This window comes from Salvelinus sp. IW2-2015, linkage group LG13, assembly GCF_002910315.2.
Source record: "Salvelinus sp. IW2-2015 linkage group LG13, ASM291031v2, whole genome shotgun sequence".
NCBI classification, from domain to species: Eukaryota; Metazoa; Chordata; class Actinopteri; order Salmoniformes; family Salmonidae; genus Salvelinus; species Salvelinus sp. IW2-2015.
This window is the reverse complement of record NC_036853.1, coordinates 5,509,526-5,532,782: the sequence shown is the minus strand read 5'-3', so window position 1 is coordinate 5,532,782 and position 23,257 is coordinate 5,509,526. Positions and strand designations below refer to the sequence as shown.

The 23,257-nt window shown below is 42.8% G+C and overlaps 1 protein-coding gene across 2 annotated transcripts in view; it reads right to left on the bottom strand.

The window, feature by feature from the left end:
* LOC111972022 (protein phosphatase 1H) overlaps nucleotides 1–23,257 on the bottom strand; it is a 48,094-nt gene that overhangs the window by 23,213 nt on the left and 1,624 nt on the right. For both annotated transcript variants that reach the window (XR_002878344.2, XM_023998858.2), the window contains exons 2-3: nucleotides 6,660–6,831; nucleotides 3,041–3,400 (exon numbers count right to left, since the gene is read on the bottom strand). Coding sequence is in view for 1 of the 2 variants with exons in the window: in XM_023998858.2 (XP_023854626.1) it covers nucleotides 3,041–3,400; nucleotides 6,660–6,831 (532 nt within the window). In the remaining variant the exon portion in view is untranslated. The remainder of the gene's footprint in view (nucleotides 1–3,040; nucleotides 3,401–6,659; nucleotides 6,832–23,257) is intronic.

The following is a 23,257-nucleotide window of genomic DNA, read 5'->3' as shown; positions in this document are numbered from 1 at the left end:
GGGCCTGCGGGTTGGAAGGGAAAAGTCCACCAATTGCGCTACTGTGGATTGACTGGCACCATATGCTGCTGATTTGAAGGGAACAGTCACAGATAATGGATTAAAGCGATGGGGAGATAGAGAGGGGGTAACATGCCTTATCACTGGCAGCCAGCTGTTAAGACACCCACTCGTCTTAATGCTAAGGAGCTGCCGAAGAACACACAGACACAGCTGAAGATGGAGCAAATTAAAATCAAACCTGGAGTTAAGAAACATAAACTGGGTGGTTCGAGCCCTGAATGCTGATTTGCTGAAAGCCCTGGTATATTAGACCGTATACCACGGGTATGACAAAACATGTATTTTTACCGCTCTAATTACATTGGTAACCAGTTAGAAATAGCAATAAGGCACCTCGGGGGTTTGTGGTACAGTTGAAATCAGAAGTTTACGTACACTTAGGTTAGAGTCACTAAAACTCGTTTTTAAACCACACCACACATTTCTTGTTGACAAACTATAGTTTTGGCAAGTCAGTTAGGACATCTACTTTGTGCATGACAAGTAATTTTTCCAACAATTGTTTACAGACAGATTATTTCACTTATAATTCACAGTACCACAATTCCAGTGGGTCAGAAGTTTACATACACTAAATTGACTGTGCCTAATCAGCTTGGAAAATTCCAGAAGATTATGTCATGGCTCTAGAAGCTTCTGATAGGCTAATTGACATCATTTGAGTCAATTGGAGGTGTACCTGTGGATGTATTTCAAGGCCAACCTTCAAACTCAGTGCCTCTTTGCTTGACATCATGGGAAAATCAAAAGAAATCAGCCAAGACCTCAGACAAAAAATTGTAGACCTACACAAGTCTGGTTCATCCTTGGGAGCAATTTCCAAATGCCTGAAGGTACCACGTTCATCTGTACAAGCAATAGTACCCAAGTATAAAAATCATGGGACCACGCAGCCTTCATATCGCTCAGGAAGGAGACGCATTCTGTCTCCTAGAGATTAACGTACTTTGGGGCGAAAAGTGCAAATCAATCCCAGAACAACAGCAAAGGACCTTGTGAAGATGCTGGAGGAAACGGGTACAAAAGTACCTATATCCACAGTAAAACGATTCCTATATTGACATAACCTGAAAGGCCGCTCAGCAAGGAAGAACCCACTGCTCCAAAACCGCCATAAAAAAGCTAGACTACGGTTTGCAACTGCACATGGGGACAAAGATCGTACTTTTTGGAGAAATGTCCTCTGATCCGATGAAACAAAAAGAAAGATTTGGCCATAATGACCATCATTATGTTTGGAGGAAAAAGGGGGAGACTTGCAAGCCGAAGAAAAACATCCCACCCGTGAAGCACGGGGTGGCAGCATCATGTTCTGAGGGTGCTTTGCTGCAGGAGGGACTGGTGCACTTCAACAAATAGCTGGCATCATGAGGCAGGAAAATTGTGTGGATATATTGAAACAACTTCTCAAGACATCAGTCAGGAAGTTAAAGCTTGGTCACAAACGGGTCTTCCAAATGGACAATGACCCAGCATACTATTCCAAAGTTGTGGCAAAATGGCTTAAGGACAACAAAGTCAAGGTATTGGAGTGGCCATCACAAAGCCCTGACCTCAATCCTATAGAACATTTGTGGGCAGAACTGAAAAAGTGTGTGCGAGCAAGGAGGCCTACAAACCTGACTCAGTTACACCAGCTCTGTCAGGAGGAATGGGCCAAAATTCACCCAACTTATTGTGGGAAGCTTGTGGAAGGCTACCCGAAATGTTTGACCCAAGTCAAACAATTTAAAGGCAATTCTACCAAATACTAATTGAGTGCATGTACATTTCCGACCCACTTGGAATGTGATGAAAGAAATAAAAACTGAAATAATTCTCTACTATTACTCTGACATTTCACATTCTTAAAATAAAGTGGTGATCCTAACTGACCTAAGACAGGGAATCTTTACTAGGATTAAATGTCAGGATTTATGATAAACTGAGTTTAAATGTATTTGGCTAAGGTGTATGTGAAATTRCGACTTCAACTGTATATAGCCAATATACCACGGCTAAGTGCTGAATCTAGGAACTCTGTGTTGTGTCGTACTTAACAGCCCTAAGGCATGATATATTGGCCATATAAATAAAATGTTATTTGTCACATACATGCGTTTAGCAGATGTTATTGCGGGTGTAGCGAAATGCTTGTGTTTCTAGCTCCAACAGTTTAGTGATATCTAACAATTTCACAACAAATACCTAATACACACACATCTAAAGTAAAGGAATGGAATTAAGAACATATAAATACTGGGCGAGCAATGTCAGAGCGGCATAAAATAAGATACAGTAGAATAGTATAGGACACAGTATATACATGTGAGATGAGTAATGCAAAATATGTAAACATTATTAAAGTGACTAGTGTTCTATTATTAAAGTGGCCAGTGATTGGATGTACCACACCCCCTCGTGCCTTATTGCTTAATTAACCTACTTCAGACATACAGGCAGAGTATGTCTTTATGTACAATAACCAGACAGTTATTATTAGAAATAAAGAAGGAAGCTGCATTCATACAATGCTTACTAGTCCTATTCCCAGTAGTTTGCGATGTTGATCTCCGTATGCCAACTGCTTATATAAATCGGCAGAAAAAAATACTGTAATTGCCAAGAGGCCGCTGATCAATGTCCATCAACTGAGCAGATAATGAACGGATAATGAATAGTTAGTGTGCTGCGATGCCTCTTAAAGTGAATGTGCTGTATTTAATTGATGCTGCGGTGTCCCTTATGCTATAATTAATGTCTAATTAATGCATGGTTAATATGTGTAGAGTCCCTTACTCTCAGAACGTCACTCAGCACAATTGAAAATACGTTCCTTCAGACCGGAGTTCAACAGGCCACAACATAGTCGTTCAGATAGAAATAGATGTAGAACAAACATACCGGTCTCTGACATGTACAACAAGGAATCACGTCCACTCTTTTCATTACACTTCCATCTACAATGTTCGCCTACTGAACACAGCCCTGAACTCACCATCTCTTTAAAGGCGTTCTCTATGGCTCCCATCACCATGCTCTCGTGATGGATCTTCTTCTCTGTGAAGAACCTGGTGAGCGGGGGGTGGCTGGGGGAGCCGGGGGCCCCTGCAGCCCCCCGCAGGGAGGCGGCCCTGGTGATGCCCCGGTGGGTGGTGGGGGTGAGGTGGTAGTTGGTGGGCTCTTCCCCCTGGATGATAGGGGCCAGCTGGGCCGGGTTCCTCAGGACATCCAGGACCTCCTGGAGGTGTTCTATGATGTGGTGCTGGAGCAGCTTAGATGCCACCACCGCTGCCCCTGAGCCCGCGTGGCCGTCAAACAGACCCCAGTAGTGGAAGGTCAGTCCGGGCTCCACGTCCTGGACACACACACACACACACACAGTATTTCAGAAGGAAACAGATATTCCCCAAGCACGAACACATACTGTTTTTTTTTTCTGTGGTAGACCTGAAAACTGCAGCACACACAGAGGAAGCGTGTGTACATCTCAGAGACCATCAAATATACATATATTCCTGTGTGGTCCGGCATGCACAGACACACACAGGAATTTAAGTAGAACAAAACAAACCACATGTATACAAATACATCACTTGACTTCATGTACCTAAAACACTTTCATATCCCACTGTAGCTGCAAAACTATTGTTTGCAAGCAGTCTGCAGTATATAACATAGAGCATGCCAAAAACAGTACACCATGCTTGGTATTATTTCACTGTCTGATGAAGTGATTAAATGGGGCACTTGTGTAGGTGTATATTGGTGTAGGCTTTGAGTGGGCCTGAGTAGGGCGGGTTGAGAGGGACAGGAGGCTAGACTTACAGAGGAGGTAGATACTGCAGCTCTGGAACCAACCCTGGTCCTGGTCATCTACAGGCCCACATCTACTAGTCTACAGCTCTGGAACCAACCCTGGTCATCTACAGGCCCACATCTACTAGTCTGCAAGCTCTGGAACTAACCTGGCATCTACAGGCCACATCTACTAGTCTGCAGCTCTGGAACCAACCCTGGTCATCTACAGGAAACACATCTACTAGTCTGCAGCTCTGGACCTAACCCTGGTCATCTACAGGCCCATCTACTAGTCTAAAGCTCTGGAACCAACCCTGGTCATCTACAGGCCCACATCTACTAGTCTACAGCTCTGGAACCACCCCTGGTCATCTACAGGCCCACATCTACTAGTCTGCAGCTCTGGAACTAACCCTGGCCATCTACAGGCACCATCTACTAGTCTGCAGCTCTGGAACCAACTGGTCATCTACAGGACACAACTACTAGTCTGCAGCTCTGGAACCAACCCTGGTCATCTACAGGCCCACATCTACTAGTCTACCGCTCTGGAACCAACCCTGGTCATCTACAGGCAACATCTACTAGTCTACAGCTCTGGAACCAACCCTGGTCCTGGTCATCTACAGGCCCACATCTACTAGTCTACAGCTCTGGAACTAACCCTGGTCATCTACAGGCACACATCTACTAGTCTACAGCTCTGGAACCAACCCTGGTCATCTACAGGCCCACATCTACTAGTCTACAGCTCTGGAACTAACCCTGGTCATCTACAGGCACACATCTACTAGTCTGCAGCTCTGGAACCAACCCTGGTCATCTACAGGCCCACATCTACTGTCTACAGCTCTGGAACTAACCCTGGCATCTACAGGCCACATCTACTAGTCTACAGCTCTGGAACTAACCCTGGCCATCTACAGGCACACATCTACTAGTCTGCAGCTCTGGGACCAACCTGGTCATCTACAGGCCCACATCTACTAGTCTGCAGCTCTGGAACTAACCCTGGTCATCTACAGGCCCACATCTACTAGTCTAACGCTCTGGAACTAACCCTGGTCATCTACAGGCCACATCTACTAGTCTACAGCTCTGGAACCAACCCTGGTCATCTACAGGACACATCTACTAGTCTACAGCTCTGGAACCAACCCTGGTCATCTACAGGCCCACATCTACTAGTCTACAGCTCTGGAACTAACCCTGGTCATCTACAGGCACACATCTACTAGTCTACAGCTCTGGAACTAACCCTGGTCCTGGTCATCTACAGGCCCACATCTACTAGTCTGCAGCTCTGGAACTAACCTGGTCCTGGTCATCTACAGGCACATCTACTAGTCTGCAGCTCTGGAACCAACCCTGGTCATCTACAGGCCCACATCTACTAGTCTACAGCTTGGAACCAACCCTGGTCATCTACAGGAACACATCTACTAGTCTACAGCTCTGGAACTAACCCTGGTCCTGGTCATCTACAGGAACCAGTACTAGTCTACAGCTCTGGAACCAACCCTGGTCCTGGTCATCTACAGGACCACATCTACTAGTCTACAGCTCTGGAACTAACCTGGTCCTGGTCATCTACAGGCCCACATCTACTAGTCTGCAGCTCTGGAGCAACCTGGTCCTGGTCATCTACAGGAACACATCTACTAGTCTGCAGCTCTGGAACCACCTGGTCATCTACAGGCCCACAACTACTAGTCTACCGCTCTGGAACAACCCTGGTCCTGGTCATCTACAGGAACACATCTACTAGTCTACAGCTCTGGAACTAACCCTGGTCATCTACAGGCACACAACTACTCAGTCTGCAGCTCTGGAACCAACCCTGGTCCTGGTCATCTACAGGAACACAACTACTAGTCTGCAGCTCTGGAACCAACCCTGGTCCTGGTCATCTACAGGCCCACATCTACTAGTGCAGCTCTGGAACTAACCCTGGTCATCTACAGGCACAACTACTAGTCTGCAGCTCTGGAACCAACCCTGGTCCTGGTCATCTACAGGCCACAACTACTAGTCTGCAGCTCTGGAACTAACCCTGGTCATCTACAGGAACACAACTACTAGTCTGCAGCTCTGGAACCAACCCTGGTCATCTACAGGAACACAACTACTAGTCTGCAGCTCTGGAACCAACCCTGGTCATCTACAGGAAACCTCTACTAGTCTGCAGCTCTGGAACTAACCCTGGTCATCTACAGAAACACAACTACTAGTCTGCAGCTCTGGAACTAACCCTGGTCATCTACAGGAACACATCTACTAGTCTGCAGCTCTGGAACTAACCCTGGTCATCTACAGAACACAGCTACTAGTCTGCAGCTCTGGACCTACCCTGGTCATCTACAGGAACACATTACTAGTCTGCAGCTCTGGAACCAACCCTGGTCATCTACAGGAACACAGCTACTGTTGCAGTCTTTTGTTCCCGTCCATCACTTACACTCCCCTTTCAGCTAACCATAATTTTGCAGATTAGTTGACATGGTCAAGTGTGTTAGCGCTGGGCTGGAATGGCAGTCTTCACATCCTGTGTGTTAGTGCTGGAATATCAAAACCCTGCACACCGCACCCTGCAGCTCGCTCTAGAACCAGGCTTAGCGACCACTGCTGTAGCTGGAAGGCAGTGGACTGTAGCCTCATTTCACCTTGCTTACCAGGCTTATATGTCAGGCTGGATAAGAGACTATGGATGATGTGAGGCCGAGGAATAGAAGAGTATACAGGTCCTGATGTGATAGAATGAGAGGGAAGGCCCCAGGGTGTTAGACTACATCTGGAAAGGGGAAGGGGCTACTCACAGCGTTCTCCCTGAGCCCCAGCCCCTCTCCATTGGGCAGAGAGGACCTCCTCCGGGTGGTAGGGGGCCTGTTGGAGGTGGAGTTGCCCCCGGCACTGGGTCTACTCGTCACCACCACCACCTCACAGCACGCTTGGTCTTCGTTCAGATGGCTCTTCCCCGCGTTGATCACCCTGTGGGAGAGAGAGGCCAATGGAAGCAGACACACATTCATTTCTCTCGTAAAGTAAGGGCAGCAGGTACATCTGAACCAGTGGATACTTTATGTAAACAAACAATTCATACAATGCAAAAATAAATGAGCAAGAATTGGCGGGAGGAAGCTGAGCGCATTCTGGAGAGCTGAGCACCTGATTTCTGGAGAGAGACGTGCCATGTCTTCGCCACACACCTCTCCCCTTCTTGCCTCAACATTTTAAATTACACTTCAAGACACATTATCTTCAAAAACATTTCAGTGGTCACAGTGGTCACCAACCAGTCCATCACGGTCGACTGGTCGTTCTCCAAGGCATTCCTAGTCGATCACCAAACATTTCTGTAAAAACCCAACAATAAWGCCTTGCATTCCTATATATTCTTTATTTTTTCATTTCATGTTGTTGGCGGTAGGTGCACTTGATTCAGTAGCCCTAGTGCCGGGAAGGCAACGTGTTCCCATTTTGAACGATTTCATGTGTGAAGGTAAAACTCCACCTACCCGGCAGGACCAGAGAGCAAATCAAGTGCACCTATAGGCCTACCGCTGGCCAATCAGATAGCTCAGATCACCATGTCTGCAGTTTCCTCGAGCCATGGACTGTAAAAATAAGCTTTGAACGCACAGCAAAGTTGATACTGTGATATTACAAAACCACGACTAGAGACTCAATGAATACAGCAAAGGGCTGCTGTTTTTATGAGTAAGTTCATGTGTAAGTTGTTATTCAGCACTGTCAACACTTTGTTCAACACTTTTAAAAGCCATAAAATATGCCTTCTCCCTACTTCCACTCACGCCACAACCAGCACTGCAGCTGTAATGAATGAATATAGCAAACTCTTCCGATAATCCTGCTTTGCTACTATTATTAGCTTGTGTCTGTTAATATCAAGGAATATTTCACTTTCTCTGGTCATAGGAGTAGCAACATGAATTGGTGCATGAGGCAGAAATAATGCAGTGAGACTTGAATTTCACCATCAGTAGAGGGAGAGCGGAGAGATGGTGAGTCAGGTGAGAGGCAGCCTCACAGCTGCTCCCTCCCCTCAAACTGACCATCAGATGCAGGCCATTGGAGTGGCCATCACAAAGCCCTGACCTCAATCCTGTAGAACATTTGTGGGCAGAACTGAAAAGGRGTGTGCGAGCAAGGAGGCCTACAAACCTGACTCAGTTACACCAGCTCTGTCAGGAGGAATGGGCCAAAATTCACCCAACTTATTGTGGGAAACTTGTGGAAGGCTACCTGAAATGTTTGACCCAAGTCAAACAATTTAAAGGCAATGCTACCAAATACTAATTGAGTGCATGTACACTTCTGACCCACTGGGAATGTGATGAAATAAATAAAAGCTGAAATCAATCACTCTCTACTATTATTCTGACATTTCACATTCTTAAAATAAAGTGGTGATTCTAACTGACCWAAGACAGGGAATTTTTACTAGGATGAAATGTCAGGAATTGTGAAAAACTGAATTTAAATGTATTTGGCTAAGGTGTATGTAAACTTCCGACTTACACTGCATGTTCACTCAGCTGTGCCTCACAAGTAATACAAATGTTCTATACCAGTGTAATCATATACCTAAAATGTTTAAATATATTTTCTAAATGGTCTGAGAAGAACAATGTCTGCAGGGCAATTCAAGCATAGCCAATATGCAGTGATAATGTATTGGGCCTATAGCCTACTGCACAAACCTAATTGCTACAGAACTGTTTTTAGTTGGTGAATGTTGCATAGGCTTACGTTTAAATATGGTTTAAAAAAAAAATCTGAGCAGTACATCTCAGCTTGCATTTTGACTCCGAAAGTGATCTGGACTCAGAAAAGGTTGGCGACCGCTGTTTAAGGTGCTTTTCACTGACAGCCGCAACTCAATCAGCTAGGCCTACTGCCACGCACGCTGCCCAAATTGCAGGCTTTCCAATGCCTAAGCACTTGTGATTTGAAATAATCCACAGCTATTTTTTTTTTACAGAAGCTAATGATCCTCTGTGACTAAGTCATGCTCTCTGTTAAAGTATTTTCAAATGGTTTTATTTGGACAGCAGTAATTATATAATTTTGGCAAAACATAAATTTACTTTAGGGGAAGCCAGCATCCAAACTGCACAACCATCAACTTTCCTTTCCTTTCTAAAACCAGAGATCTGTAGGGTATGTATGTAATGACAAGATGCTCATGTCTCCGCCCTAACAATGGGAGGCATTGTTCTAAAGGCGCGAAGGCAGGCGACAAGCTTAGGTCTGCATATTATGCCCATAGAAACACATTAGGCTTATTCTGGACAGATTTTGGTGAGAGTGAGCCCTCTCGCTTCCTCTTCCTCTCTGCTAAAACTCTTTTACCGGAGAGAACAGCACAGCGAGCGAAACAGTGCCCCTCTGTCTCAGTATGTGTAGACCATGTATCTGATGCGTCTGGCCAGAAATAGTATGACATTCCATCCTCTATTTGTCCAGACAGCATCAGATACATGGTCTACACATACTGAGARAGAGGGGCGCTGTTTCGCTTACTCAGCTGCTTTATCTGAGAGTGATGTGTCTTTCTGGTGTAGGCATGGATGGGCTTTTCCTTTGGCATAGACATGGGTGGGCCTCCCTTCTCAGATTGAGCAAAAATAAAATACATTGTTATTAAGATGTCTTCAATAATATTGTGGATAATCATGCTCCGTTCAAAAAATGAAAGGTTGAAGGGATGCTTGGTACACTCCGGCATTATCAGAAGAAGTCTTTCATAAAAGAGATGATGCTTGGGTCAAGGCCAGGAACACAGGGTTAGGCCGGACTCGCAAGCTTTTAAGCAACTGAGGAATCATTGTGTAAGACAAATCAGAAAGGCTACATCTGATTATTATGTAACCGTTCTTTCAGATTGTAATGGGAACCCGGCTATATTCTGGAAAACTGTCAAATCACAAAAAAAAGCGTTCTACTTCCTCCTCTTTGCCACAACAAATAAATTCAGACACTGGCCTCATTACAGGAAAGATGCCATCATTGATGCTTTTAAAGAACATTTTATTTCAGCAGGCTCTCTCTTTGAAAGAACTTCTATGCCAATTCACAATGATATTGGGCTGGAAGCTGATCGGGGAAGCCTACTGAATGATAAGAGAAATTAGTCAAACCTTTTCTTTTAGGCTATTTACAGAAAATAAGTTCTGGACGCTTTGCTACAGCAATAGACAACAAGAAATCCACAGGGGCCGACTAATTGGATCCCGGTCTGCTTAAGTGTGCAGCGCCCATCATTGTTTGCTTAATAACCCAGATGTTTTATTTAACGTTGTTATCAAGAAAAATTCCAAAAGTATGGAAATCAGCTCTTCTTGCCACTCCATAAGGACGGGATAGTAGTGATCTTAATAATTAATCGCTACATTTCAAGGCTTCCTTGTCTAGCTAAGATTCTTGAATTCTTAGTAAATGCACAACTTTACTCTTTACATCTGAGAAATGTATTTTCAATGTAAACCAATCAGGGCATTGCACTATTCCAGCAACCACTTTAGCTGTTAATGATCTTGTCAATGCTTCAGACACTAAAATGAAATGTGCTACTTTGCTTGTGGACCTGTCAAAAGCTTTCGATACTGTTGATCATGCTATTTTATTGAATAAGTTGTCCTCCATAGGCCTGAGCTTTGACGCCAGTTAATGGTTTCATGATTATCTTAGTGACAGAACTCAGGCTATCGGGATCGGAATTTCCCCGACGGCGTCCCTTGCGTTTACGGACATATTCAATCTCTACCTATCCCAGTCTGCTGTCCCCACATGTTTCAAGATGTTCACCATTGTTCCTGTACCCAAGAAAGCAAGGTAACTGAATTAAAAGACTATCGCCCCGTAGCACTCACTTATGTCATCATGAAGTGCTTTGAGAGACTAGTCATGATCTTATCACCTCTACCTTTCCTGACACCCTAGACCCACTTCAATTTGCTTACCGCCCCAATGGACTATGCAATCGCATTGCACACTGCCCTATCCCATCTGGACAAGAGGAATACCTATGTTAGAATGCTTTTCATTGACTATAGCTCAGCATTCAACACCATAGTACCCTCCAAGCTCATCATTAAGCTTGAGGCCCTGGGTCTGAACCCCGCCCTGTGCAACTGGGTCCTGGACTTCCTGACAGGCCGCCCCCAGGAGGTGAAGGTAGGAAAACAACACCTCCACTTCACTGATCCTCAACACTGGGGCCCCACATGGATGCGTGCTTAGCCCCTCCTGTACTCCCTTCCTTCCTGGACACTTACTTCACCCGAAGTCACAGGAAGACCAAAAAGATAATCTAGGACTACAACCACCCGAGCCACTGCATGTTGACCCCGCTATCATCCAGAAGGCGAGGTCAGTACAGGTGCATCAAAGCTGGGACCGAGAGACTGAACAACAGCTTTTATCTCAAGGCCATCAGACTGTTAAATAGCCATCACTAGCACAGAGGCTGCTGCCCTATATACATAGACTTGAAATCGTCACTGGTCACTTTAATAATGGAACACTAGTCACTTTAATGTTTACATATTTTGCATTACACATCTCATATGTATATACTGTATTCCATCCTATTCTACTGTATCTTCATCTATGCCGCTCTGACATTGCTAGCACAAATATTGATATAGTCTTAATTCCATTCCTTTAGATTTATTTGTGTGTATTGTTAGATATCTAACAAGTAATATTACTGCACCGTTGGAGCTGGAAACACAAGCGTTTCGCTACACCCGCAATAACATCTGCTAAACACGTGTGGCAAATAAAACTTGATTTGATTGGGAGAAACTCCCCAATCAAAGACTCGCTGCTGTAATCACTGCCAAAGGTGCTTCAACAAAGTACTGAATAAAGGGTCTGAATACTTACGTAAATGTGCTATTTCAGTTTTTTATAAATTAACAAACATTTCTACAAACCTGTTTTTGCTTTCTCAATATTGGGTATTGTGTGTAGATTGATAAAACAATTTAATACGTTTTAAAATAAGGCTGTAKCGTAACACAGTGTGGAAAAAGTCAAGGGGTCTGAATACTTTCCGAACATGTTCCTGCATATATATATATATACACTTAGATATGGATCGATATGGATTTGACATTTAAAAAACAAATGACTGGTTAAGAAGCTAAGATTTAAATTTGGCTTTTTCTACACAAACATATTGTGCCTCTCTCTAAGCAGTAGTAAACAGATTATTCAATCAACCTTTTTATCTGTTCTTGATTATGGTGATATTATTTATCAAAGTGCAGCTGTTACTCTTAAACCATTGGATGCCATCTACCATTGTGCCTTTGTTACACGTAACAGTTTTGATCCTCACTACTGCATCCTGTATCAAAAGGTTGGCTGGACTTCGCTAAAGACCCGCAGATCACCACATTACTCCTTTTTGTTTACAAGGCCCTACTTCATAAACTAACCAATTCCGTCTTAGCTAACTTTGCTGTCGAGTAGATACACCCGAGTTGCCTAACCCTTTCACAGGATTGGATAACTCGAGGTTCCTAGGGTCTCCACTGAGCTAGGTAAAGCTGCTTTTAGTTTTAATGCACCATATTTTTGTAAACAAAATTCAAAGTACATTTCATCTTGATGTTCTGGTACCGTTCGGGCAATTTAAAGCATTGATTGGGGACTTATTTGTGGAGGAATGTAACAGTTTTTCTAGTTGATTTGTGATGGTTTTGTTTGTACTTCCCATGACTGTTTTTGTATTGTAATGTGTGTGTGTGTGTGTGTGTGTGTGTGTATGTAAACTCAGCAAAAAAAGAAACGTCTCTTTTTCAGGACCCTGTCTTTCAAAGATCATTCATAAAAACTCAAATAACTTCACAGATCTTCATTGTAAAGGGTTTAAACACCATTAACATGCTTGTTCAATGAACCATAAACAATTCATAAACATGCACCTGTGGAACGGTCGTTAAGACATTAACAGCTTACAGACGGTGGGCGATTAAGGTCACAGTTATGAAAACTTAGGACACTAAAGAGACCTTTCTACTGACTCTGAAAAACACCAAAAGAAAGTTGCCCAGGGTCCCTGCTTATCTGCGTGAACGTGCCTTAGGCATGCTGCAAGGAGGCATGAGGACTGCAGATGTGGCCAGGGCAATAAATTGCAATGTACGTACTGTGAGACGCCTAAGACAGCGCTGAACCCACCGTCGCTGGACCAGACAGGACTGGCAAAAAGTGCTCTTCACTGACGAGTCGCGGATTTGTCTCACCAGGGGTGATGGTCGGATTCGCGTTTATCGTCGAAGGAATGAGCGTTACACCGAGGCCTGTACTCTGGAGCGGGATCAATTTGGAGGTGGAGGTCATGGTCTGGGGCGGTGTGTCACAGCATCATCGGACTGAGTTTGTTGTCATTGCAGGCAATCTCAATGCTGTGCATCTCAATCCCATTGAGCACGACTGGGACCTGTTGGATCGAAGGGTGAGGACTAGGGCCATTTCCCCTAGAAATGTCTGGAAACTTGCAGGTGCCTTGGTGGAAGAGTGGGGTAACATCTCACAGCAAGAACTGGCAAATGGTGCAGTCCATGAGGAGGAGATGCACTGCAGTACTTAATACAGCTGGTGGCCACACCAGATACTGACTGTTATTTTTGATTTTGACCCCCCCCCTTTGTTCAGGGACACATTATTCAATTTCTGTTAATCGCATGTCTGTGGGACTAGTTCAGTTTATGTCTCAGTTGTTAAATCTTGTTATGTTCATACAAATATTTACACATGTTAAGTTTGCTGAAAATAAACGCAGTTGACAGTGAGAGGACGTTTCTTTTTCTGCTGAGTTTATATATAGTGTATAATGTTATATCATACAGGGCACATTTGAAAAATAGACCTAGGTCTCAAAATGTCTTCCCTGTCAAAATAAACAAATATTTTTTTAAGCACACACCCCTGGGGGGCCCATATTAAGAGTCAGCATGGCGGAGGTTTTGTTGCCTACCCTCATCACCTGGAGTCTGCTCGTCAGGAAGTCCAGGGTCCAGTTGCAGAGGGAGGGGTTCAGTGTACTGTATGGTTTAGGATACTTTTTTAGTTTAAATAGTGTTTCTGGTACCAGYCAGATTACACAAAATTACCTCCACCTCAGCAGAGTTTCCCATAGATCAGGGATTCCCAACTCGGTCCTGGGGCCTCCCATGGGTGCACATTTTGGCTTTTGCCCTAGCACTACACAACTGATTCAAATAATCAACTCATCATTAAGCTTTGATTATTTGAAAAAGCCATGTGCTAGGGTCAAAAATCAAAACGTGCACCCCTGGGAGGCCCCAGGACCGAGTTTGGGAAACCCTGACACAGATAAAGAAGATACTGTAATGAATGATCCCTAGGTGTTTGAGCCCAGACTGTCTGAGATGGAGCTACAAGGAGAAGGAGCTGCAGAGCTGGACCCCCGACCATCAAGTGTTACACTTTTGTCTTGATAAGTCTGATCTGAGTGGAATGGGCAGCCAGGTCAGGCCTAAGTGATGAACAGCATCTTCTGAGACAGTGATTGTGGTATTCAGTTGGTTACCTCATTCCACTTCCTCTATATTTGGCCTCACTTACTCGGTCTGACCTTAAATAGACCCGAATGCATTTGGACCCGTCATTGTGTACCATTGCCTGGTCCTAATAATAGGGCAGTGGCTGTGTTCCAATATCCACAGTCAACACGAGCATATCACGTCGAAACAAGTCAATGTATTGGACATTGCTAAGTGTTGTGCTTGTGTGGATATGGGAACGTAGCTAGTGATATGCTTGGCTTTGAAGTCAGAATTGGACTGTTACGCAGTAGAATACTACAATCAATGTGCATCAGTGTTGGGAAAGCTATTCAAAATAGTTGACCAAGCTACAGTACCAAACACTTCACACTGGAGGAAGTTAAGCAACACTAAAGCTACCCTTAAGAAAATATAAATCAAATCGTATGTCACATGCTTCGTAAAACAGCTGTAGACCGACAATGCAGAGCGAAAAAAAAAGAAAGTAAAAACTACTTTGTGAAAAATTAGATGTAAATCTGAAATGTCAGACTACAAATTCCAAGAACCAATCTCTTTGGGGTCATATGTTAATAGGCCAAATAACACCTTCTGTTAAAACAAAAAAAAAATGTTTCAAGTGAGAATTAGGCAGGTCTGAACCCAAAAAGGAAAGGAAATGATTGCCTACTTCGCCCATATTTTCTTTTTGCAGAAAAAAGTGTGTAATTCCAGTAGTTAGCTACACCGCTACATTGTTAAAAAAAAAAAAAAAAACTTGCAACTGTAGTTAAATGACTAATTGAACTACATGTAGTTTACTACTCCCCAACACTAATGTGCATGTGAAGGGTGCGATTGTGTAATCACAATCATACTCTGAACAAAGCCGGTGCAGAGAAGACCAAACCACCAGTCTCCATTGTGAAAATTGCATCTGAGGAGAAGTACAATTCTCTTATCACCAGTAATCTTACTTCACAAGCAGACCTTGATCATTCGACAGAATAGACATTTCTCATGTAATCAAATTCCTCTCTTATACATTCTGATTACATTGTCAGGATCTATTTAATGACAAAGGCACGAATTGATTGATCATTCGAACCCAAAGTGAGTGATTGGATCACATTTAAGTCACACTCAAACCATAACATTATATTAGGAGAGGAGAACACTTAAAATGATGACACTGATGCAGTTCCTGTGTATAACAGTCGCCGTGATTGGTGGACAATTGAACTGAAACTGCTCTCATTTCCGTGTGGACATCAGCCTTGTTACGAGATAGAAACTATGTACAGTAGAAACATTATGCTACTACATCATGTGCTACCCCATCCACTATCTATGTGAGTACAGTGATATGTATGGCTACTCTGAAGTTGACCGACATCCCCGTAGACATGCATGTCTGCCTGCCTCCACTCATCAAAGTAGCAGTGTTCATGCTACATAGACACACATATCGACTGATGTATTGATCCTTATCCATTCATGAGTGCTATGTAAATGCAGGACAGGAAGCAGGGAGAGAGGGAGAGAGAGAGCAGGAGTCTCTGCCCTTCTGAAATGTTAGCGCTAACAAGACCTGACAGCAGACCGGGAGAGAGCGTGCGAAGCGGCCGGGTCAGGGGAGGGATGCTGCTTTAGTTTAGACTGCAATATCCATTATATTCTTTCTCCATCCATCAGTTAAATACAACAGCCTGCACCCAGCTCTTATAACACAGCCTATGACTAGGTTATCACAGTTAGAGGGTGATTCCTTGGCACAGGACTGTTTATTCTCTCCCTAAGTGGATCAGTAGATATCACATCATCTCAATATGGCCTGGCTTCCGGCTGGGAGGAGATGGGCCAGATCTCACCACAACAACACGGCCTGCTGGTCAACCAGCTGTTGACAAATCCACTGCAGTGTAGCAGTGCCATGCCTACACGGAGAGCTGGCAGAGACATGTTGGGCATAGCCTCACATGGACTAGATTGCTTTTATTTGTAGTGGCGTGTAATCTGGTGCTTTGCAGCATGCACGCTGAGTAGGTGCTGAATGACCATGGTTGTCCAAATGGGATCTTCCGCTGTCCCAAGAGAATAACKTTTTTTGGTTCCAGGTAGAACCCTTTTGGGTTCCGTGTAGAACCCTCTGTGGAAAGGGTTCTTCATGGAACCCGAAAGAGTTCTACCGGGAACCAAAAGTATTCTAGCAGGAACCGAAAATAGTTATTCGAAGGGTTCACCTATGGGAGCAGCCGAATAACCCTTTGAGGTTCTAGATAGCACCTTTTTTTCTTATGAGTGTAGGCTGCTAATCCTTTTTTCATTCTTGTTATTTAAATGTCTCCATACCTAGTGGCTAGTTGAGATGATTGAGATGATATTGAGATGTGATCTCTAATCCTGAGGGAGTAAACGGGTATCACCCTCAACATTCCACAGTCAAGGGGTGCAGACAGAGGGGTTTTGGTGTCATTTAAAATAACACAGATCCATTGAAAACCTTTTTGTTCTTTGAAGTTCAAACCATGACGATCTTGAACATCACTCACCACTGCATTAGGCCTAAATACTGTATATTGTACTCTTTTGCACTGGACGAAAATGCTATGGTCAGTTTTGTGGATTGGTGCCAGTAGTCATGTCTAGCTTGAGATGAAGAAGCATTTGCACATCTAAATTGGGTTAATCGTCAGGACATGGGAGTTGAAGCTGTAACATCCATGCAGAGGAGAGCTCCTTCCTGCACACTGTGTCCTTGTATTACAAATTGCATTTCATTATCATAGACAGATAATATGTCAGTCTACCAGGGCTGGAAAACTGTGGAGAATAGTTGGACAGATTAAGCTTGAGAGAAAATAGTCTAAAATCTAATGACAGACAAGGAACAGACATTAAAACTATTTGTATATATACAGTTGAAGTTGAAGTTAGCATACACTTATGTTGGAGTCATTACAACTCGTTTTTCAACCACTGCACAAATTTCTTGTTAACAAACTATAGTTTTGGCAAGTCGGTTAGGACATCTACTTTGTGCATGACAAGTAATTTTTCCAACAATTGTTTACACTTATAATTTCACTTATAATTCACAGTACCACAATTCCAGTGGGTCAGAAGTTTACATACACTAAGTTGACTGTGCCTAATCAGCTTGATAAATTCTTGAAAATGTCATTGCTTTAGAAGCTTCTGATATGTCAATTAGCCTCATTTGAGTCAATTGGAGGTGTACCTGTGGATGTATTTCAAGGCCTACCTTCAAACTCAGTGCCTCTTTGCTTGACATCATGGGAAAAATCAAAAGAAATTAGGCAAGACCTCAGAAAAAAAATTGTAGACCTCCACAAGTCTGGTTCATCCTTGGGAGCAATTTTCAAACGCCTGAAGGTACCACGTTCATCTGTACAAACAATAGTACGCAAGTATAAACATCATGGGACCACGCAGCCGTCATATCGCTCAGGAAGGAGACGCATTCTGTCTCCTAGAGATGACAGTACTTTGGTGAGAAAAGTGCAAATCAATCTCAGAACAACAGCAAAGGACCTTGTGAAGATGCTGGAGGAAACAGGTACAAAAGTACCTATATCCACAGTAAAACGAGCCCTATATCGACATAACCTGAAAGGCCGCACAGCAAGGAAGAAGCCACTGCTCCAAAACCGCCATAAAAAAGCCAGACTCCGGTTTGCAACTGCACATGGGGACAAAAACTTTCTGGAGAAATGTCCTCTGGTCCAATGAAACAAAAATAGAAATGTTTGGCCATAATGACCATCGGTTGGAGGAAAAAGGGGGAGGCTTGCAAGCCAAAGAACACCATCCCAACAGTGAAGCTCGGGGGTGGCAGCATCATGTTGTTGGGGTGCTTTGCTGCAGGAGGGACTAGTGCACTTCCCAAAATAAATGGCATCATGAGGTAGGAAAATTATGTGGATATATTGAAGCAACATCTCAAGACATCAGTCAGGAAGTTAAAGCTTGGTCGCAAATTGGTCTTCCAAATGGACAATGACCCCAAGCATACTTCCAAAGTTGGGGCAAAATGGCTTAAGGACAACAATGTCAAGGTATTGGAGTGGTCATCAAAGCCCTGACCTCATCCTATAGAAAAATTGTGGGCAGAACTGAAAAAGTGTGTGCGAGCAAGGTGGCCGACAAAACTGACTCAAAAACAAAACAAAAATAAGTTTGTAGAACAAACATTTAAAAAATCTAATGTCAAMGCCTTTAATCACTTATTGGACAATAATTGTAAAAAATAAAAGCATTTTATTGTATCTGACGAAGCCTTCAGAAAAATAGTGGTTGTTCCTTTACATGGTGTGATAGCTGATACTTTAGTCTATCAAAATATATATTTAAAATGTTGTTAATATTAAGACAAAATATTTGTGGGGAAAAAGTTGAGAATGTCCCATCTTTCAAGAATCCCTGACCTCTAAAACAGCAACATTTTCTCTCAGCCTCATGGCTAAACGTGCAAAATAGCCCGAAATTATCTATACAACTGCACATTTGTCTCTCTGCCCCATGGCAGCAACAAAAATCCACACAAAAAAAGTGAATGTTTTATTTATTTTGGAGGGGGGCGCAAAACTGTGCTTCGCCACTGAGCCGTGCTTCGCCACTGAGCCAGCAGGTATGGCACATGTCAAACTCATTCCCCGGAGGGCCGAGTGTCTCCGGGATTTCACTTCTCCCTTGTACTTGATGAATTAAGGTCACTAATTAGTAAAAACTCCACACTTGGGTGTCTAAGTCTAACTTGAAAGGGAAAATCTAAAACCCACAGACACTAGGCCCTCCATGGAATGAGTTTGACATCCCTGAGGTATGGTATGGGTAAATGCTAGAGGTCGACCGATTAATCGGAATGGCCGATTACAAGTTTCCATAACAATCGGAAATCGGTAATTTTGGACGCCGATTTTGCCCCTTTTTTTTTTTTTTACACCTTTATTTAACTAGGCAAGTCAGTTATGAACACATTCTTATTTTCAATGACGGCCTAGGAACGGCCTTGTTCAGGGGCAGAACGACAGATTTTTACCTTGTCAGCTCAGGGATTCAATCTTGCAACCTTACGGTTAACTAGTCCAATGCTCTAACCACCTGCCTCACGAGGAGCCCGCCTGTTACGTGAATGCAGTAAGAAGCCAAGGTAAGTTGCTAGCTAGCATTAAACTTAACTTATAAAAAACAATCAATCATAATCACTAGTTATAACTACACATGGTTGATGATATTACTAGTTTATCTAGCGTGTCCTGCGTTGCATATAATCGATGCAGTGCGCATTCGTGAAAAAGGACTGTCGTTGCTCCAACATGTACCTAACCATAAACATCAATGCCTTTCTTAAAATCAATACACAGAAGTATATATTTTTAAACCTGCATATTTAGCTAAAAGAAATCCAGGTTAGCAGGCAATATTAACCAGGTGAAATTGTGTCACTTCTCTTGCGTTCATTGCACGCAGAGTCATGGTATATGCAACAGTTTGGGCCGCCTGGCTCGTTGCGAACTAATTTGKCAGAATTTTATGTAATTATGACATAACATTGAAGGTTGTGCAATGTAACAGGAATATTTAGACTCATGGATGCCACCCGTTAGATAAAATACGTAACGGTTCCGTATTTCACTGAAAGAATAAATGTTTTGTTTGAGATGATAGTTTCCGGATTCGACCATATTAATGACCTAAGGCTCGTATTTCTGTGTGTTATTATGTTATAATTAAGTCTATGATTTGATAGAGCAGTCTGACTGAGCGATGGTAGGCACCAGCAGGCTCGTAACCATTCATTCAAACAGCACTTTTGTGCGTTTTGCCAGCAGCTCTTCGCAATGCTTCAATGCTTCAAGCATTGCGCTGTTTATGACTTCAAGCCTATCAACTCCCAAGATTAGGCTGGTGTAACCGATGTGAAATGGCTAGCTAGTTAGCGGGGTGCGCGCTAATACCGTTTCAAACGTCACTCGCTCTGAGACTTGGAGTAGTTGTTCCCCTTGCTCTGCATGGGTAACGCTGCTTCGAGGGTGGCTGTTGTCAATGTGTGCCTGGTTCGAGCCCAGGTAGCGGCGAGGAGAGGGATGGAAGCTATACTGTTACACTGGCAATATTAAAGTGCCTATAAAAACATCCAATAGTCAAAGGTATATGAAATACAAATCGTATAGAGAATAGTCCTATAATTCCTATAATAACTACAACCTAAAACTTCTTACCTGGGAATATTGAAGACTCATGTTAAAAGGAACCACCAGCTTTCATATGTTCTCATGTTCTGAGCAAGGAACTTAAACGTTAGCTTTCTTACATGGCACATATTGCACTTTTACTTTCTTCTCCAACACTTTGTTTTTGCATTATTTAAACCAAATTGAACATGTTTCACTATTTATTTGAGGCTAAATTGATTTTATTGATGTATTATATTAAGTTAACATAAGTGTTCATTCAGTATTGTTGTAATTGTCATTATTACAAATAAATACATTTTAAAAAATTAAAAATCGTCCGATTGATCGGTATCGGCTTTTTTTGGTCCTCCAATAATCGGTATCGGTGTTGAAAAATCATAATTGGTCGACCTCTAGTAAATGCAATATCAATAGGATAGGCCTACTAATTGTAACAAGCATGAGCTCTTGAATGCAGTCTCATGGCCTGTTAGGTGTTCCTTGTTGTTAATTAAGAGCGTGGCCTCAGGTTTAAATGTTTGGCCATCAGTTAAAAATGCACTATGCAGAAATCGCACCTCCATTTCCTAGTTGCTAAAATTCAAACAGTTAGCCTAATTTGAGTTTGTGACAAAACAAATATAGTTTAGAAAATAATTGTACCATCTAAACCGCTGTGAAATACCTTGACATTTTTCCCCTCATCTGTTTGAAGCTGGTGTACAAAACCAAAAGTAAAAGATGCAAAAACTTAAGAATAGGAAACATAGAAATATAGCACACATAGAACAGATCTACCACTTCTTAGACTTAATTTTTATGAAAACTCACATTTCTATGTGAATTTGGTCAGGTTGCCCAAAAAGTAACATATTGCAGCTTTCAATCAGGGGATCCCCTTACTTTGTGTCAGTTGGCATAAACTGGGAGAATGGGAATGGGTTTTATCTATTTGTAAGAGTTGTGTTTTAATGGGAATGCCTCGTCAACCTATATCTGCTCTCCTTCTCCCTGGGCACGCCTATCAGTTAGTGTTACAAAACTATCTATGTTTGATTGAAGTTAATTTATATTGTCAGATACCCTCTAAATGTAATCATTGTCTTGTTGGTGGTGGTTGCTCTGTTGTTGTTGGGTCATAAGACTGGCATTTCCATGAAATGTCATTAAGTAAATACAAGCGTTTTTATCTGTTTGCGTTTCAGACATCAAGGGGCAACCTTTGCACCCACTATTGCATGGGTAGGCTCAGTGGCGATTTTATCATGGGTAGGCTCAGTGGCGATGTAAATCTTGGTGGGGCAAAAAAATATATAAAGTGGGATGCATGCCAGCAAAGCCACAACACTAAACAATACATGAATTTCACTATAATGGTGACAACGGTACCCACAAACTGTTAGGGCCTACATAAAGCTGTCTCAACATCTTACCACTGCTACACCTGGCTATTAGCGGAGCCTTGACTGGAAGCGAAACCGTTCATTCAGCCTCATTTACCACCTCAAAAAAAAAAGACATAGCTGATATACCTGACTTGCTTAAATAAATGTGGTTTCTACTGACAATTGAGATGAACAAATTATGGCATAAGGGAACGATGAGTGGATAAGAGGCAATCCGTAATTTCGATTAAGACATTAATGAGCGACGACGGACGTAGTCAATATAACTATTTGTTCTCCTCGTGCACCAAGTCAGAACCGTAGTGCAAATAAGGGGGGCATATAAGCAGACAATGAAAGCTCTTACAATATTCAATGATTACATTTCTCTAAAACAGGTTATAGGCTACATGTGCACCACCAAGTCAGAACAGTAGGCGAAATGAAGAGGGGTAAATAGACCAAATTATTAAGGTGAGGCACATGGGCTACTAACATCTTACTACACAACATACACTTAGTATTACTTTCTTAGCTACAGTATACATGTCTCCCTGGCATATTACACCATTTATGCAGCAGCATACAATACATTTTTGGATCACCTTGTTGTGCTCACAGGAAGGTGGCGTGGCGGTCATTTGTGGGCAAATTTTTTCATCAGTCTGGCATTTTCTGGATTTATGGTGCATTCAAAACAACTGGGAACTCGGAAAAAAACAAGGTTGAATCATGATGACGTCATTGATATTCAGGTCTTAGCTCTAGAAAGCGGAACGGATTTACAATTCCGAGTTGGATGACCATTCAAACCATATTTTAAGAGTCAGAGCTCCTTTATTCCCGACTTCCCAGTTGTCTTGAACTCACTGAAGTCAAGTTTTCGCAGATCCGAGTTAAGTTGTTTTGAGTGTGGCACAAATCATGCTTCATTGACAGCATGGCCAATGTTGAATGTTTATTATTTTAAACTTGGAAAAGAGCCCCTTACTCCCAGATTTCAGACCACACAGCCACTCCACTAAATAGCAGGCTAGTGATTGCTTTACAATGCTGGCAGTTAGCCACTGTCACTGATTCCTTTCAAACCACTCATTGTTGAATTTGAGATTTCCAACTTGTTGTGTAATGTTTATGTCCAATGGCCGATGAGCACCGATACGTTTGATCTATAATTTCACTTCATATAAAAAGGATTTGCCAGTAGATTGTCGACTTGATTCATGATGATGACTGCTAGCTAAGATTGAAAGTATGATGTTGACATGATCAGTCCAATCAAAGC